This window comes from Malaclemys terrapin, chromosome 9, assembly GCF_027887155.1.
Source record: "Malaclemys terrapin pileata isolate rMalTer1 chromosome 9, rMalTer1.hap1, whole genome shotgun sequence".
Taxonomy (NCBI): Eukaryota; Metazoa; Chordata; order Testudines; family Emydidae; genus Malaclemys; species Malaclemys terrapin.
Genome location: NC_071513.1, coordinates 3,938,412 through 3,957,042, shown reverse-complemented (window position 1 = coordinate 3,957,042; position 18,631 = coordinate 3,938,412). Strand labels below are relative to the sequence as shown.

Genomic DNA, 18,631 nt, shown 5'->3' with positions numbered 1-18,631 from the left:
AAAGTAGCATTATAATACTTGTAATTTCATAAAAGGATCCAAAACTGCTTCATTGAATGAATATTAGAACTGATCAGCATTTGCCAGTTTACTTGCAAAATGGCTTTTTTTAAATGAAAAATTGTAAACAAAAACATTGGTGCTCCTTTTCCGCCCCCCCCCCAATTAAAGTTGAAAATATCTTGGAAATGTATTGACATTTTTTGTTGACCATAATTCAGTAAAGAAAATGTCGATAAGACTTTTTCAATACTGCTTCTGAATTGTTTTTAAATAATAAATTAAAATAAATGAAAAATGGGACCATTTTGAACACTTTGAAATGAAACATTTAAATTGCAGAAATTGAAAAATTGATTTTCGTTGTTTTTATTAGCTCTAAATGCCATAACAGCAGCATCTGTGGCAAAACAAACAACCCCTAGCGTTATTTTGTTCTTTGTGTATTAATAAGACGGATATATTTAGAAGTTCCCAATCACATCTTTTAGTATTATGTTTGTTCTGTCCCATCACTGTATTGCTGTTTTAACCTGTTAAATGTTTTTTGTGCCAATATATTGTATGGTTAGCCGGAGTTTCACACCTCAATACAGTGCAACACTCAAGCTGATATTTGTTTATATAGCTCTACCAGCACTTTTCAAGACAGGTCTAATTGTGAAATGCTTCAGCAAATTATACCTTGTTTGGAAATTAAGTATGTTCCTAAATTATATAATAAAAATAATAATATATGGAGATATACCTATCTCATAGAACTGGAAGGGACCCTGAAAGGTCATCGAGTCCAGCCCCCTGCCTTCACTAGCAGGACCAAGTACTGATTTTGCCCCAGATCCCTAAGTGGCCCCCTCAAGGATTGAAGGGTTTAGCAGGCCAATGCTCAAACCACTGAGCTATCCCTTCCCCCCAAAGAGGCATGGGGGGGAAGAGTGGGGCCGGAGTCTGAAAATCCTGCATATGCCTAACCACCATTTTTGGAAAAGTGACTGACATGCAAAACCTTTAAATTCAGTTCCTGTACGTTGAGAGAGAGAGAGAGAGAGAGCTGCAAATGGGGGAGCAAGTAAATAAAGACTGTTCGCTCATACTGTTCTTTCACTGTAGTTCAGCATTCACCATTTATTTTTCTTTTAATGGAATATTTACCACGGAAGGTACCCTTGGCCCTGTCAAATCGGTGAAAGTTGTATATGGAAACAAGTAGAGGAAAGATTCCTGAATAAGGCTAGTAAAGTTTGTTTCCTGAAAACTGACTCTTAGCAACATAGCTTCCTGTACTAACAAGACCCTGGGCTTTCCATAATTCAAGCTTGGTAAGCAGTGTTGTGCAATAGATCATTTGCTGCAGAATTATCGGTTGGCCAAGGACTCCTATAATGCCAAAGAAAACAAACAAACAAACCCTGCAGTGCAAAAGAAAAATAGATTTAGGAAAAGAGATTCCTAAGGATGATATTTATTTAAAAAGGCATTTTATAACTGTCTGAAAGGGAGACGTTAACACACTTAGGCTGGCAGGAAAGATGACCCAAATTGCCTACAGTTAGATAAATTTCATATAAACATTGTCAGATGCTGGCAAAAGGAACATAAAATGAAGAAGAGTTTGTGTCAGCCAAGGATGTGCCAGTTCCATTCTGCGTTGAGCATACGTAATTTATTTTTTAACGTTTTTTAATGCTTTAACAGATGAGCTGTTTTTCCCCACTGTAAATGGTTAGGACCACAGAAAACGCAATGCTTAATCCCAAGGCCTATTTTAGAGGCCACGTAGTCAGACAATAATGCAAACATGGCAGCCATGATTAACATAACTTTATAAGCCTCTCTAATGAACCTTGACTTAAGGTTTCTGTCAGCCTGTGCCATGTTCCGACTTGCAGTCTGACGCTAGAAAGTTGTCTTCTTTTCTTTTCCATCTGATGCCGTAAGCCAAAAATCAGGGGAGACTGACCCTAAGGCTGTGTCTACGCTGCCCTGATGTTCGGACTAGTGGGGTGTGAATAGCAATGTCCACCAAAGTGCTGCGAACTACGTTAATGTGAACTAAAATTCCTTCAGTTCACGCCTGTAGCACCCAGACCGGAGAGTTACAGCGCTGCTCTTCAGTGTGCAATCAGAACTCTGAACTAAAGAGAGACAGTGACTTAATGTATTTAAAAGTCTGAATTTCTCATGGTGATGGGTTGATTTGATCACCTCTACAACTTTTTCTAGAGATTCCCACACTTCAGTATTCCTGGATGCCACATCCCAGGTTGCTTCAACCACATCATGTTACATTTGTGTAAGTTGGAGTGACAGAGCACAATATGAAGCTGGTATCTTGGTCCATGAAGCTATAGAAAAGAAGCAATTTACTAAAACCACTAAAATTATATGAAATCTTACAAAGTGTGAGGATGTCCTCTTTAACTGTTAATTATGCAGGGCCAGATTCTGTGCTCAGATACACTCGAAAAACGAGTCAGTTGGCTGAAATTCGCTGAGAACAACATTTGGCTGTTAGTTGACATTTCAAGCACTCAGCTTGCTGATCACATGGGAAAACATCTGGCCGTCTTAGTCTGTCCCTGAAGTTCTGCAGACCTTTTAAACGGATTCCCTACTGCAAGCAATAATGTTTTAAGTATTAAGTATCTTGTGGTTGTAATAATTGAAAAAAGTGTTAGCTGGCTATTTAAATTACTGGAAAAACACATGAGCTGGTCACAGGGGTGAATATCAAAGGTTGCAATAGGCTTTAGAAACTGTTGCTGGAGAGAGGGAGGTATCGATTGCCTTCTATTATTGAATTAGTTCTGAACTAACAAAATGGAACAAGGAAAAAAGCTATTTAAATTTTAGAATGAGGTTAAGGGAGATACAGGTTGCTATATGGCTCTGAAGACTGAGCAAACTTCTAGCTGTGACTTCTGTCACAGTGTTGTTGTCATGCCCTTACCTACAGTGATGCTAGCAAATTGTGTAATATCAGTGGGGTGGGAAACTTAATGGGTTGGCCAAAGCATATAATCAAACTACTCTGTATTTTAAAACCCTGGGCAGTCTTAACTCTGAGAACATGGGGGTTCCAATATACACTGGTGGTCAGTGCTGCATCCGTGCCTTTTTTTAACTGAATGAACTGAAAGTAGCAATTGAAATCTGTGTGTGTGTGTGTGTGTGTGTGTCTGTCTATATAGAGAGGCCATTTTGGTGTAAATTACCGTCTAAAATTAATTGCTGCAGATTAACTCAATTTATGTGCTGAATAAATAAAAACTGAGGACAGGCTTTGTAGCATACTCAACAATGAACAAAATTAGGGTCTTCACATGGGTACTGCTGAGTTTCTCCAAAGTGTGTTTTCATGGGTAAGGACTTGATCCTGTGTGCTTAATTGATTCAAAATCCCATTAGTTTTAACTGGTATTGCAGAATAAGGAGTCTACGCTTGGGGTGTGCGTGTGCGCGCACATTATAGCCTGTTACATAGCAACTTTCTTGTGTCTCTTTTAAATATTCTTTATGTAACTTTAAATTATTTACTCTTAATTTTTCAGGTGACCATTTGAAAGTATGTCCACAAGGTTACACGTGTTGTTCTCAAGAAATGGAAGAGAAGTACAGTCAGCAGAGTAAACACGACTTCAGAAATGCTGTAGTGGAATTTAGCAATCACCTACAGACAACGTTTAGTTCCCGTTACAAAAAGTTTGATGGTAAGTACTGGAGTTTGGATTTTGCTGTCATTTTGATAAAACTTAAAATAATCTCCATGTTCCTTTCTATGCAGTCTACTTGCACTGTGTCTTTCACTATTGACTTGGGAAGATCATGACTCATGACTCGTGGTGGTGAGGTTAGAACATTGCTTGTTTTGCAATCCAGTGTAATAGAAATATTTGCTGATTATGGCTTAGTTTCCCATAGTGATATATCTTTCTGTCTGATTCATTTTTATAAAATCCAATGTGCTATAAATGTAGACCACAGTTAGTTTTGTTTCTGTGTCTCTGCAAAATGTATCATCACAAATGCATGTCTCTCAGCATTGATCTACATGAATGCTGACACTCGCCCAGTGTGGTAAGAACTAAAAGGATTTGTACTCGTTGAACGTAGTCATCAGGGCTAAGCAGAGCAGTGAGTAAAATACACTACTCCTACATATGGAGACCTGGATTCAAGTATGAGGTGGGTCACAGGTGAAATGAATTGGGTCCTTATTTTATGCCCACTGATGTTTTAACCTTCAGGATAATTAAGGATCTAAGAAGAATAATCACCCATCTTAACTATGTGAACTTGAGTCGAGAAGGAAGCAGAGGAAGAACTGATATTGCTGCCAAACTGACACTAAATGGCAGCTCTCGTTAATAAGTGTTCCTGTGTGGGAGTTGTCATTTGTATTATAGTCCACATGAAATGCAGTGTAGTGTCTCTTCAGGCTGATCTAAGTAGGAGCAGATAAAAGTCATAGGAAACAAAAGAAAGACGTCACTTCAGGTATAGTGTGTCAAATGGAGGAAATACCATCCAGAGCCAGAAAACTCTTGTACATCAAAGAAATCCAATGTACACCTGTCCCAGCCCCACTTCACCGAGGCTCACCGATAGAATTCCTGGGTACGTCGCTGTCTCGTTGTCTTCTGTTGATCGAACAATCCACAAAAGAGGTCCAGATCGCCTCAAATGTGTGGAATTTGCTTCTAGCTGCCATGCCAGTTAATCTACTGAACCAGTCTTGTAATACAAGAGCTTTCTACTTGTCAGGCTCGTTAGGAGCCAGCTTTCTTGTGAGAGAGCTTTCCATTGGCGAGCCCCACTCTGGTTGGAGACAGGAGAAGCCCCTTGGGCCTCTCCTGGGATGTTTGGGTAACGGCGCTGGGGGATCCTCTGGCTCCGACACTTATATCTCTAATGCCTGCTTTGGACACACGAGCTGGAGCCCAGATCATGCAAACAATCATCTTCTGATGGGTTAGGCAGAGAAGATCTGTTGATTTTTTTTTTTAATTATTATTTATTTATTTTTTAAATTATTATATCAAATTTTATTCCACTGGTTTTGGTGATTCTTTGGAGCAGGGTGTCCCTAAATGCTGATTCCATTTATTTTAAAGTTCCTCAGACCTTTTTTCCAGGACTTTCATTCAATCACTGTTTGAATGTGCATGGATTTTTCTGTGAATATCTTGTATGTCTGCTCGGAACTTGGAACGGGTACAATTTTTATTTAACTTACATATTTCTACTTACTAAACATATAAGGGAGTTACTGTGTGTACTTCTAAAACACTAAACAGGCAGGAGCACCTTGCTTTCAAAATACACCAGAATTTGGATGATTTTAAAAAGTTAAGGGGCGTTAAAATTGTCAGAAAGTTGAAGTGAAATTGCACAAACGGGCTCCAGCTAAACATTTCCCTCATATAACCTCATTTGAGGTTTCCACTGTTTTCTCTCTCTACCTGCTGCTGCACGGAGGGGGTGATAAACACACAACCGAAGTGTCTAGACTTGCAGACTTACTAAATGCAGGGCCAGACACGAAACGGAATCCAGTCCATAGATAAGCCCCTAAAAGGGGACCAGAGGAATAGCATCAGCTTCACCTCAGATGAACGATGAGACTTCTTGTAAAACAGTGTTGTAGCTGAAAACATATGTGCAATTTATCATGTTAACCCGGTGCAGGCACACCTATTGTCAGGAGCACAGTTAGGTGTGTCTGCCTGTTTTTATGATGTGAGGTGCTGCAGTGCTCTTTGGAAAAAAACAATATAGTTGGAATCTTCAAAGTACGAACCTTAGTACAAGAGAACGTGCTTAAACAAGAGTCCTTATTTTATGCCCGCTGAAGTTTTAACCTTCAGGATAATTAAGGGTCTAAGAAGAAGAATCGTCCTTCTTAACTATGTGAACGTGAGCTGATAACGAAGCAGGGGAAGAACTGTTGTAGGAGACGGATCATCCTTAACTCTTTCAGTGATGGATGAAGAAACATTTGCTGTACACTAAATGGTAGGAAACTGTGCTAAAATCTAAGGCCAAGTCTCTCAAACCTGGCTAACTAAAGACGAGCCCCTAAGCCCATACTTAAGGGCCTAACTCAGAGGTGGGCAAACTACGGCCTGCGGGACCCTCCTGCCCAGCCCCGGAGCTCCTGCCCCGGGAGGTTCGCCCCCGGCCCCTCCCCTTCTGTTCCCCCTCCGCCGCAGCCTCAGCTCACTCTGCCGCCAGTGCAATGCTCTGGGCAGCGGGGCAGCAAGTTCTTGCCGGGCAGCGTAGCTGCACAGCCGGGGCCTGACCCAGTGCTCTGCTGCGTGGTGGCGTGGCTGACTCCAGCTGGTGGCGCGGCTGCCTGTCCTGGTGCTCTGTGCTGTGCGGTGGCAGCGTGGCTGGCTCCGGTTGCCTGTCCTGGTGCTCCGGGCGGCGCGGCTATAGTGCCGCCAGCCACCGGTGCTCCAGGCAGCGCGGTAAGGGAGCAGGGAACAGGAGGGGTTGGATAGAGGGCAGGGGAGTTCAGGGTGGTGGTCAGGGGGCGGGGCTGTGGATAGGGGTCGGGGGGGAAAACAGGGCTGAATGGGGGCAGGAGTCCGGGGGGGGAGCAGTCAGGAATGAGAGGAGGGGTTGGATGAGGTGGTGGGGGGCAGTCAGGGGACAGGGAACCGGGGGAGGGCGTTGGATGGGGCAGGAGTCTCGGGGGGGCTGTCAGGGGGCAAGAAGCAGGAGGGGTTGGATAGGGGGCGGGGCCGGGCCATGCCTGGCTGTTTGGGGAGGTACAGCCTCTGCTAACCGGCCCTCCATACAATTCTGGAAACCCAATGCGGCCCTCAGGCCAAAAAGTTTGCCCGCCCCTGGCCTAACTGAATGGATTGATTTTTCAAAATTTGCTGAACAGCCAACAGCTTGCAACTTACCTGCCTGTATTATGACCTTGTAATGCTTAACTGTAGGTGCCCTTTTTAACAGATGTTGGCCTAAATAAGTAAAACCAATGAAGTCCATTTGAAAAGGAAAACTGAATGTTTGTCATTCAAACTTGGTTGGAATTCCCACGTTCTCAGATTTGACGTAATTGCTCCAGAACCCAAAATGAAAAAAATCCTGGCCCAAAGATATGTAGTGTCTGTGGTGCAGGGTAAGATTTGAAAAGCAGGGTCTCCCTTGCCGAAGTTTGGTGTTCTTGCCATGGGTCCTTGCTCTTATTTTGATTATGTAGGAATTCCTTTAGGCTGCCTCATAGAAATGGCTAGAGGTCAACTACTTCAAATGAAAATAAGGTTGGCAGAAAACAAGCCTTGCATCTTCCTGTGCCTAATGTAAAATAATCCGGATAACAGCAGTTCTATTGACTGAGGAGGCAAGTGGGTTACTGCAAAGAATCTAAATTCCCATAACAAAACTAGCTCCCAGGTCACATCTGTGGAACAAGCATTTCCAGTCAGCCATGCCGAAGGGCTTGTAGTAGTGAGCAGCAGCTTTCTTGTTTTGAACGGCTGTCTGTGTCCTTGACTCGAACCCTTCTGGGTCTTCGGAAAAACCATTGTGGGTCAAGCTGCTAATCCGTTAGCCTTGACGTTCAAGTTTGAAAAAAGAGACCAACAAATGTAAAGTCCTGCCGTGTTTTTGACCTTTGTAACAGTTGCCATAATGAAATGTTAGTAGCAAGAAGCAGCAGTGTCCTTGAGATGGAGGATGAAATGTATGGTGGCTGTTGGAATTTTTCTGTTAAACTGCCACTCTGATACTATGCATGGTTGGAATGACAGTCTGATCCTCGGAATTGCATTGATCTGGCACCAAAGTGACCCACGTCAGGGAGTGGGTTCGTACACTATCTGTATCTTTCTTAGTCAGGAAAACAAAACAAACTTCTGATGTCTAGTATCTCTAAATGACCAACCAGAAGTAACTTCAACTCCTTGTAATCTACATTATAAATTGGGATCGAGCTGTGTATGTTCTGAATTTTCAGGGGGGGGGAGAACATGGAGATCTTGTAACCGAATATCTTTATCTCCTATTTAAACATGCTCAAATAACATGACAGCATGACTATCTCTGTTCCCCTCAGGCCATTTCTTTTGTAATATAAATCACTTTAACAACACTTCTGCACATAATAAAACATAGAAATAAGGTACATATTTTGAAAAGTGGGGATAATTAACCACCGGAACAACTTAATCTAGTGGGGCAATGGATTCCCTATCTCTGGAAGTCTGTACAGTCAAAACTGGATGCCTTGCTAAAATATATGCTGTACCTCAGACAAGCTTTACCAGCTTGATGCAGAAATTATTGGGTGAGATTCTATTATGCTGGAAGTCAGAGTAGATGATTAGTGGTCCCTTCTGGCCTTAAAGTCTATGAATCATAGCAGCAGCAACAGCAGTTGTGATTTTGAGGTTGCATAAGCATTAAACCTTGTTTTCAGTTGCTTACAGCTTTCGTAAGTTTCCATCTTTCAGGCGGAAATTTTCCATGCTTTGGTCTCTTCTCAAAGATGAATATTTGAGGGGGATGAAGGCAGGACTGGAGCAAAAATGGTCCAGTCTTTTGTGGGAAATACTTATATGGGATGGTGGCCTCACATAAATTATTCTTCCTCTGCTGTTCTGTTAGTCCTTAGATGAGGCTTGTTTTACTACATAAATTTCTTGGAGGAGAATTAGACCATCCGTGGCAAATGTTTGTCCAACCTGTTCTTAAAAACCTCCAGTGATGGGGATTCTACAACCTCCCTTGGAAGCCTATTCCAGTTCTGAACTGTCCTGATAGAAAGATTTCTTGGTCTGTTTTGTCATTTGTAAGAGGCTCAGGGCAGGGACCTAGCTGAGCATAATGGAGCCCTGATCATGATTGGGGCATCTGGGTGCTGCAACAATGCAAGTAAATCATATTAATGATGCAGTAAGTTCAATAGGCAGTTAATGATTTCTGTTACAAGTGTTTTTAGTGCAGTTAAATGATTGCCTCTTGACTCTTCCTATTCTATATCATGGCGAAGGCTATCAAGACTCAAATCTCTGCTGAGCTTCCGATGCTGTATTCAAATACATACATACATACATCAGGGCAAAAATGAAATGATCAGTTCACAGGCTGGATTGGCAGTAGATTGGGCAAGTCCAATGCCCAAGCAACAAAATAATTCCTATAAATCTGCCCAGCACAAGCCGGCCTCTGGAAAGCTATTAAATGTTCCGTACGCACCCACCCCAAGTTTTCCATTAACGTTTAAGATAAAACAAATATGAAAAGAGTAAAACGAAACCCTTTGGGGGCTGAAACCAAGCAAATGGACTCCTCACAATGGTCACTGTAACTCTAATTCTAAAGTGCAAGCGGAGATCTTGGCTTGCGGCTGAGAATTCTCAGGTGCCTCACGCCCCTTTCAAGTTTGAAGACTTGGCGGGAAGAGCGCCAGCTGAGAGCCAGGGGGATCCAGCAATCTAACAGTCATTACAGCCTTATTTTTCAAGTCTCTTAGCTAGATAGATTTATTTTACTGAGGATTATTTCTTTTCTTCTTGCTAAAGGTCATTCAAGCTATTTAGTGACTTGGAAGCATATTTTTCTGTCATGAAGCCCCCCTGGAAAAATTGCAGACTGCGTTCTCTCATAGCCGAACTGGCCATAAGGGAGCAAACCCCACTCCCGAGGGCAGAGTTGCAGTATCTGAGGAGTCAGTTGAGGATTTCTGCAGAAGAGGAGGAGTTTCTGTGGTGGGGCACAGTTATTTCAGCTACTTTGGTAATTTCAAGAATCTAATAGCCACAATAAGTGATAGTACAGGGCATAGCTCATTATCCACTAGGAGTAGGCTATGTCGGTTGTGCATTCCCTATTAGTCCAGAGAATGCTGAGGGTTATTCCTGACCTGCAGGCTACTCCGGGAAGATAAAGAAACACAAGCCAAAACGGGGCCGGGGTTCTATGGTAGTTCTCCTGGGTAAACTGGAAACAGTGCCCCAAAGGAAGGGGGAACATATGCCTCTACTGTCAGAGATTCTCAAATTGCAAATTTTCTGAGAGAAAATCTCTGCAAAATGGAGAGTTTCAGGAGCGAGCTGTTAAGCTCCTGCTTTCAGGCTGGAGAACTACAACCCATTAATCATCAGCCAGAGTTTATAGGACCTCTTCCGTGAGCAGAATCTGAACCAAGAAGTAAAAATTCCTTTTGGGGACTGAAGCCCCTAATTATTAACTCTCTGTCCACTAAAGTAAAATGGGGTAGATTCCTTTGCCGCTATTCCAACTATGTTCCAGCCTCCCTTCCTAGGAGTAACCAGAGAGCGTGCATACCAATCAGGCCTCTTTCCCTTGCCAAAGTAATTCTCCTTTTGGGACATGAATGTCGTATCAGACAATTAAACTTTGATTGACAGCTCTGGCTGCAGTATCAGAGATCCAGGCTGAATCCTGCAAATCCATACTTGTGTGTGACACCCCCATAAGTGTCAGTAGGTCTAATGGCACAAGCAAGAGGTGCAGGATCTGCTAAACTAGCAATATGCTAGCTTTAGTTCCAGTCTTCCAGTGTCTCTCAACTGGCTTTTTAACTAATGACAATTAAGGTTTCCAAAACAATCAGCTCCTAGAAATCCTGTGTCTGTCCCTGTGCATTGTTGTAGGAGAAACTGTTCTTAGGAGGAGATAGGGAAAGAAAAGTTGCTTTGCAGGGCCCCCCAAAAATCAGAATAAGTCTGACTGGACTCCTTCCTCTGTAGCAAGTCTCGGGCGCTGGAGAATAGTAAATCCCAAAGGTAGAGAAAAAATGGGTCATTAGTCCTCAGTGTATAAGAACAGGCTACCATAGGTCTTTGCAATAATTCTGTTTATTTGGGGAGAATGCTTTTACCACTCAGTTACGTGTGTAAGGGAATAGAAAGGATATGTGAGTATACTAATAATACAGCATTAGAAAATTAAGTATATGGCTTGTTTCTCTTCAAACCTTGAACACATGTAGCCCTCCTTTCTATTTTGTCCTGATGAAGGCAGGTTTCCATCTTTCTTCTCCTTCAAAAAGAAGGTGGCATCTCATGCCCTAGCAACCAGGATACAAAAAGGCCTAGATCCCTCAGACTTTCATTAACCTAGGCAGCTGTCTCCCACTGTGGAATTGTCTTTAGGACTTCAGTTTGGAACTGTACGTATTTAGGGTGGGATTTTCAAAGTGACATAGGAGTTCATAGGAGACCCCAAATCACTTAGACTGAGTGGAATTTTTCAAAAGCATCTTTTAGCTAAGGTTCCTACATACCTGAGAGAGATGCTTTTCTCCTACATTTACATGCTTCATGAATGAAAATTGTTTTCCTCCTTTGTTTTCCCTGTTTCTAAGTCTAGCTTATATTTATTCTCAATGCATTTCTCACTATCTTCTCCCCATCTGAGGTTATTTAAAAAGAACCAAAACCAAAACATTTGTGCTTTAGAGGCACATTGTGGTCTTTTCTGAATTTGTTTGGTGCCAAATCATTCCCTGCGGTGAGCGAATCCTTTCTGAGAGTGAAGGGGATCCTGGCTCCGTGGTGTTAGGGACTGAGACAGTCGCTCAACAGTATTATCTCCAAGGGCAAAATGAATGCCCTGTCCGCAGGGAGAAAAATATGATTGTGAATTTCATAATCATGCTGGGGATTTAGCCACAGCTAACTTCTGTGTAGAGCTTTGAACAATCTCACACTGTCTTTATTTTCCTCCAAGTAATAGAATTACCTGTTCTTCACATCACATAGCTTTTACCTATTTTTGTTGTTTGAAACATGTGGGCAGCAGTCTTACACACACCAGGAAATGTGAGGTTTTTTAGTTACTGATTGATACAAGCCAGTCAATGAGTCATTGTTTGTCTGTTTAAAATTAACTTTCTTCCCCTCACCTCCCCCCCCTTTTCTCAGAAGAAACAAGGCTAGAATTTGGTAATATTTATGCACACAAGTATGTTGCCTATACTGGAATCCGCATCCCTGCATGCTGGTTGAACAAATCCCACGGAGAGCTTGTGAATTCAATGGCTTAATAATCCATCCCTTATTAACTCCTAGAAGCCCCAGGCAGGAACCAGGACCCTATTGTGCCAGGCGCTGTGTAAACACAACTAAATGAAGATCCGTGCCCAAATTGCTAACAATCTAAGTATAACACAAGAGGCAGCAAGATGGCTAGGCTGGCAGCTGGTGGGGGAGTATAAGGAAACCATATTGGTCAGCATGACTGGCAGCGTGGTGTCTGCATACCAGCTGCCTAACCATTGTCTAATTTTTTTGTAGGAGTCCTAGCAAAGGACAGTTTTGAAGGTGGATAATGAGTTCGCTTTGTGGATGTGTACGGGGAGTTCCTGCCAAGTATGGGGCATCCAGGGAGAAAGTACAGAGGGGCTTGTTTGAAACTGTAACAAGTGGGTGATGGAAGCTGGCCTCACGGGCCAATTGGAGGCCGGAGTCCTCGTCTCGCTACTGAATGAGAGATGATCGGTAGGGTGAGGGATAGGCTGTGAAGGGCGGCGAAAGTGCAGACATGGAGCTTACGTTTGATGTGATAGAGAGCTAGTGGAGGGAGGCAAAGAGAGGGGTGATGGGGTCAAATGATGGGCCAGAAGAAGGTTCTTTGCAGCAGCATTCTGAATGGCTGACAGTGGGGTAGGCTGGCATTTGTCAAGGCTGGAGAAAAGGATGTTGCAGTGATGGAAATGCAAGATGAGAGCCTGGCTGAGTGTTCGCTGTGTGACTGGATAGAAAAGGCCATATCCGGAGATATTGCCTGGAAAGAATCTGAAGGATTTAGCTACAGCGTGGATGGGAGGAGCTAGAGAAGAGAGGTCGGAGTTGAAGAAGAGGCCCGGGTTACGAGCAGCTCAGTGTTGGGGTTACCCAGAGTGATTGAGAGAGGATGGTCGGTCGTGGGAAGGGGGTGTTAAGAACTCTGTTTCAGCTGCGTTGCCCTGAAGCTGACTGGAGAGGCAGGTTTAGATTGTCGTTGGGACAGAAGGAGACAGATCTGGAGTGGAGTTAACCCCCCTCGCCCCCACCTCAGCACTTTCACTGGTACTCGTCTCATAACTTTAAGGGCCAATGTTTAATCCCATCATGTTCTCATCCCAGCAAAAGGTACAATTGCTCTTCAAATCAGGACGTTGCCGTAGACCGCAGCCCCATGTAACTCAGCTCTGTGCTTTCTCCTCCTTTTCCACCAAACCTTCAACGAGCTGGGTCTTGCCTGACCCTTGTAATTGTGAGCTGGGTTTCAGCTGGAGGCAGATGTACCCAAACACTGGACCCACCAGAAACAGGAAGTGCCAGAAATCTCACGAGGGCCTTTCCTTAGGAGGTTTCTAGCACAATTTTCATTGCCCTGTGACCTTTCAATAATTAAGTGAACTTCTGGGTGCTTTTCTAAACTCCGCCTCCCTGCTCCTTGAGGTTTGCCCATCACGAGGGCTGTTGCTGTGATACTGGTATGATTTAAGCCTAAATTTCTTCGAACTATGTGGAAGAGCTCTTCCCCTCTCGGTAAGTGCTAACACATGTTTGAAAACAGGACAGAGAAACAGCTCTCTGCCTTGTCCTCCCTTCCCTTCTTCATATTCAATAAATGTGTTAACACTATATATTCATCACATTCTCAACACTTTTGGCAAAAGGTCATTAAACTACAGTTTGTTTTTTCCCTGGTGGAAATTACAAATGTGGTAGATGCAATAAAGGAAGTGAATGCATATTAGAAGTAATAAGGCACTTTTTTTCTTTTCTTTCTTTTTTTGAGGAAGGTTAGAATGTGGCATAGCTGTGGATTGTTTGCTTAAGAGATGAAACCAGAGCTGTGGAGTGTTTGTGTCTTTTCTCCAAATTCCCTTTATCTGTCCGGCTCAAACTCTGCATCGTTATTTCATATTGTAGAACCAGCTGCAGGGTGGAGCCTGATCGCCAAATGCACCTTTGAGAACAGCACAAAGACATTTTGTGGTTAAAAAATAAAATAATAAAAAATCCTTAGCAGTAAAATAGAACATGAGGGTGATTTCCGTGGGAGCAGTTAGGCTAAGAGAGTGCATTTGAAAATCCATGCTTCATCTGAGAGAGAGAGAGACACACACACACACACACACACACACACACACACACACACACACACACACACACACACACACACACAAAATGGGAGCACAGGTTGTCTGCCACATATTTTTTAATATATACAATGCTATTCTATACATAGTAGAAAGTATAATCACCCATAAAAGCCATAAAATTAAGGGTTTAGAGATGACATTACATCCTTAATTCATGGTACTTGGTACAGCATGTTAAAAATACACCCTACGCACTGGGTGCCCAATTGTCTAAAGTGTTCGTTAATTGTGCCCATAAAAATGGAGTGTATCCACTTTGCATGCTCAAGCCCTATTTTTTAATGTGCATTGGTTAATTACATGTCTTGCTTGTATTTCTTTACACAATTAACTTGAACATGCAAAGAAAGCCAGTTGAAAACATGGCCCTAAAACACACACTCCATAGTATCTAGTGTAGATAGAACTTAACATGTTCAAAGGTCTTTGCAAATATAAAAGGGCAGTGTGTTGGCTTTTCGTTCTTCTTTGGAGTAACAGAAGTTGAACAACACATACAACCCCAATGAATGAACTTGCCCACACCCTCCCCACAGATGCTTATCAGTCCCTCTGTGACCTTGGGCGAGACGGTTCACTTTTGGTGCTGCAATTTCCCCTACATAAAATGGAGGTAAGACCTTCCTCTGGTGTGGTGAAATCTAATTCATTAATGGATTTTAAAGTGCTTTGAAATCCTTGACTGGAAAGTGTGATTCAAACCAAAGAACTACTGCCATGCAGAGGCAGTCTCCTATAACTGAACTAGAAGATGGTTTCCGTAACCTGTTTATTCCTGATTATTAGAATATTGGGGGCAAAACGTTTGTATCTCTATTGCACTCTTAAGTTCCTAGGCTGTAAATGGGGCTTTTTAGGAAGAAGAAAATCCTTTTTTGGGGAACTGGATCCGTCCCATTTAAACTCTCTCACTGGAAGGATGTCAATTCTTCTTGTTTTCTTCTACTGTTGTGTCATATACCGGTCCATTTGAGTGAGGCCTTCTGAACACTATTTCTCTCTCCTTTGGGTCAATCCTGCAAATCTGTACCTGCTTGAGTTCGTCCCCTTGCAGTCAAGGGGATTACTCGCATGAGGAAGTTGTATAGAACAGGACTGCTTGTGTTTTTGGTGCTTGGATTCAGCAATAGGCTTTAACAGGCCTTCAGAAAGGAAAGGATGTTTAAAGATTAGCAGTAGCTGAAACTGACAACCACTAAGTATTCATAGCAAAAGATTGGTCTTTAGCGTGTACATTTTACCTATCAGCAGCTCTTTCGCAGAACCACAGAGCAGTATGTGACTTTCCATGCCAGAAGTGTTGCAATGTGAAGTGGTCTTCAGATGGAGGTTTAATCTGGATTCTGCCTTGGTCACATAGAGGTGTGGTGTGGGGTAATTTATCAGCCTGAAAGACCATTGAGAGCACAACTTTTTCCCACATGGCTTTAGACGAGGGGTAGGCAACCTATGGCACGCGAGCTGATTTTCAGTGGCACTCTCACTGCCCGGGTTCTGGCCACCGGTCCGGGGGGCTCTGCATTTTAATTTAATTGTAAATGAAGCTTCTTAAATATTTTAAAAACCTTATTTACTTTACATACAACAATAGTTTAGTTATATATTATAGATTTATAGAAAGAGACCTTCTAAAAACGTTAAAATGTATGACTGGCATGCGAAACCTTAAATTAGAGTGAATAAAGACTTGGCACACCCCTTCTGAAAGGTTGCCGACCCCTGCTTAAGACAGATAGTAGATCCCATTGCATCATCTTTTCCTTGTAAGTGGTTAAATCAAACGTAATAAAAAAAAATCCCAGTGTAGCAGGTGGACCCAGGACACACTGCTTAAATAAAATATTGATTTTATAGGTTATAACTATTCCAAAGCAGTGGTTCATCAGAATTTGGAGTATTCTAATTAACGATGACTTGCAAAGGATTTTCCATAAGATGAAGGGTTTCTTTTTTATATTAAGATCCACAAATCCGTTATGATGGGTAATTTGGCCTGCTAACAGCTTAGGGGCAGATCCAGAGCTGTCAGTCATTAGAGGTGGGGAATGCCCTTCCTTCCGAAGGTTTCTACCAGTGTTTTCTGGCTCCCTTGGCCAGCCTTGGGTATAGCGTGGCAGATCTATGGAGAACAGGCCAGGCTGTAGAGGTGCTGATTCCCCTAGGGCTATGCATATCGGACAGGCGCTACATAGGTAGCTATGCACCGCAGTGAAAGGCAGGCTGTATTCACATTTGTCCCTGCAGTGTGTAGCTGTGTACTGCGATGAAAGGCTCCAGCCGTGGAGAAGCAGTGGGACGCTTCATGGCTAAAAACGGGAGGCACTGCTTGGATGTGTAGAGTATACACCCTGGAGGTTCAGCTGCACAGGGCACTCGCCTAAGCCGTGCTTCACCATCTCCACTGCTCTTATACCCTTGCTAGCTGGGCATGCAGCGTCTGGTTCTCAACCCCTCGTCTCCTTGCAGCCAAATCACCGCACAGCTGCAACCCATATGACATCCTCAGGGCCATACAGGGTGTGTGTGTGTGTGTGTGTGTGTGTGTGTGTGTGTGTGTATATATATATATATATATATATATATATATATATATATATATAAAATATTGTGTGCATGCGGCCCACATAACACACAGAGAGGGGCATATGTGGCCCATAGTGGTAATATGTCTGTACTCTACGTGGTGCTGTACATGTAGATGTACCCTAGGTTTAGTTATTCCTCCTCAGGGGAGGAAGGCCCCAGGACTTAAATCCAGCTGGAACTGCCCGGAGCGGAGCTCTGGTAAATATTTTCTAACTCCTGGGAGCCCTGGCACCTCACGGGGCTGAAGCCCCGAGCGCCAGGGCTCCGGGAAATACTTGGGGAGAATCTAAGCCCTGAAAGGCCAGAAGCCCAAATAAGAATTAGAGACTCTAAGAGTAAAATAGATTAAAACCACCTGAGGGTAGATTCTGTCAGGCAAGAGTGTGCTGAGTATTGTAAACTACACTTAAGGGGTCTACAGCTACCCCTGTATTCCTCTTCCTGCATCCTGGCAAGGTGTAATAGAAGGATAGGGATTTCCTACCATGCCTAAAAGCCTAGGAAAGTGTCAGGCTGTCATCCCTAGCTACCACTGCAGGTTCGCCAGGCCCTCCCAGCTTCTGTTTCAGTTTGGCATGTCTCCCCAGCAGCTGGCTGTAGAGTGGTAAGAGGGACAGCAGCCCAGAAGAACTAGCAGGCAGTAAGGGGCCTCTTGGTCCACCATTTTTTTTTTTTTTTTTTTTTTTTTTTTTTTTTAATGTTCGGTCTCAATTTTATAAGGCTATAAGGCTCAGTGTGCCCAGGTCAAAGTTTAACGCAGTGTTCTGACTGCAGATGAATGTGGCTGCTGTCCCTGAGGGTCGGGGACTCTGCGTTTCTACCTGGGGGAGATTTTTACCTGAAAGAGTGATTCTTTACTCTACAGGCCCCTCACATACAGCCAAATTCTGCCAGGCATCTCGGCCCCCCTTGGGCATGAAAACTCACTTGGCATCAGGTCGACAAACGTGAAATGTCCTTGTGCTTTCATGAGCAATGCTCACGTGGGTGGACAGCATTGCAGTTGCAGCCTCCTCTCAACCTAAGAATCTCGTGTCCTATGGGGTTCTGCCTGGGGATGGGGAGAAGGAGAGAATGAGATTCAAATCTGTTTCATGTAGCTGTAAGGGGCTGGCATTTTTTTAAAAACACAGTCAATCTTATTCCAGAGAGAGAATCCCTGTTGTGGGTGGAGCAAAGCTTCTGGTCTCTGTGTGCACTGCCCACCAAGTGAGAGAGGAACACCAAGACTTACATGGCAGAAGTCCGCTTAGCAGAGTGGTCTCCTACATCCAGAAATACCTGGCTCATCTTAAATGGATTAGTTGAGCCAGTGATCAACCTCTTTTGTATCTGGAAACAGGGCCCTGCAGTCCCTCTCTGTGTCTGGGCCCAGGATGTGAGGTGGTGAATGACCTCTTGCAAAGCTCGGCGAGATCCCTGTTATGTGTCGTCCCATCTTCTCCACTTCTCCCCAGGACCATATGCAAGATAGGAAGAGGAGAGCAGCAATGATCCTGTTTGTGCCTTTCTGGCTGAAGAGGTTATAGCTCTCAGGCTTGATTAACCTCACATTGGATTGCTGGATGTCTCTGTCTCCCAGAGGAGGAGGTCTGTAACTGCAAGACAAAATCCCCATATGGGACCAGACAGATTTAAAGTGAATCTTGGGGTGTGACAGGGTGCTTAATGAGAAGCACTTAATCAGCCCCTGCCACTCCAGCCCCAATCAAGGGGAATGGATTGGGGCTGATTGGATAGCCCTGTGTCCGCCTGGTGATGGGCAGCACCTGCCAGCCTCATTAGCCGGGGCTATAAGGGCTGGGAGGAAGCCAGAGGAAGTGGGTAAGAGAGAGGCCAGGCACAGAGGGAGGTGGGAGCCTTCTGGTCTGTTGCTGGCCAGGCCTGCACTTGGGAAAGTTGGCTGAG

At 43.5% G+C, this 18,631-nt stretch overlaps 1 protein-coding gene across 1 annotated transcript in view; it reads left to right on the top strand.

Moving 5' to 3' along the window:
• The window catches only part of GPC4 (glypican 4), a 111,024-nt gene that overhangs the window by 52,215 nt on the left and 40,178 nt on the right, over positions 1-18,631 (top strand). The window contains exon 2 of the mRNA XM_054039147.1: positions 3,552-3,710. Coding sequence (XP_053895122.1) covers positions 3,552-3,710 — 159 coding nt within the window. The remainder of the gene's footprint in view (positions 1-3,551; positions 3,711-18,631) is intronic.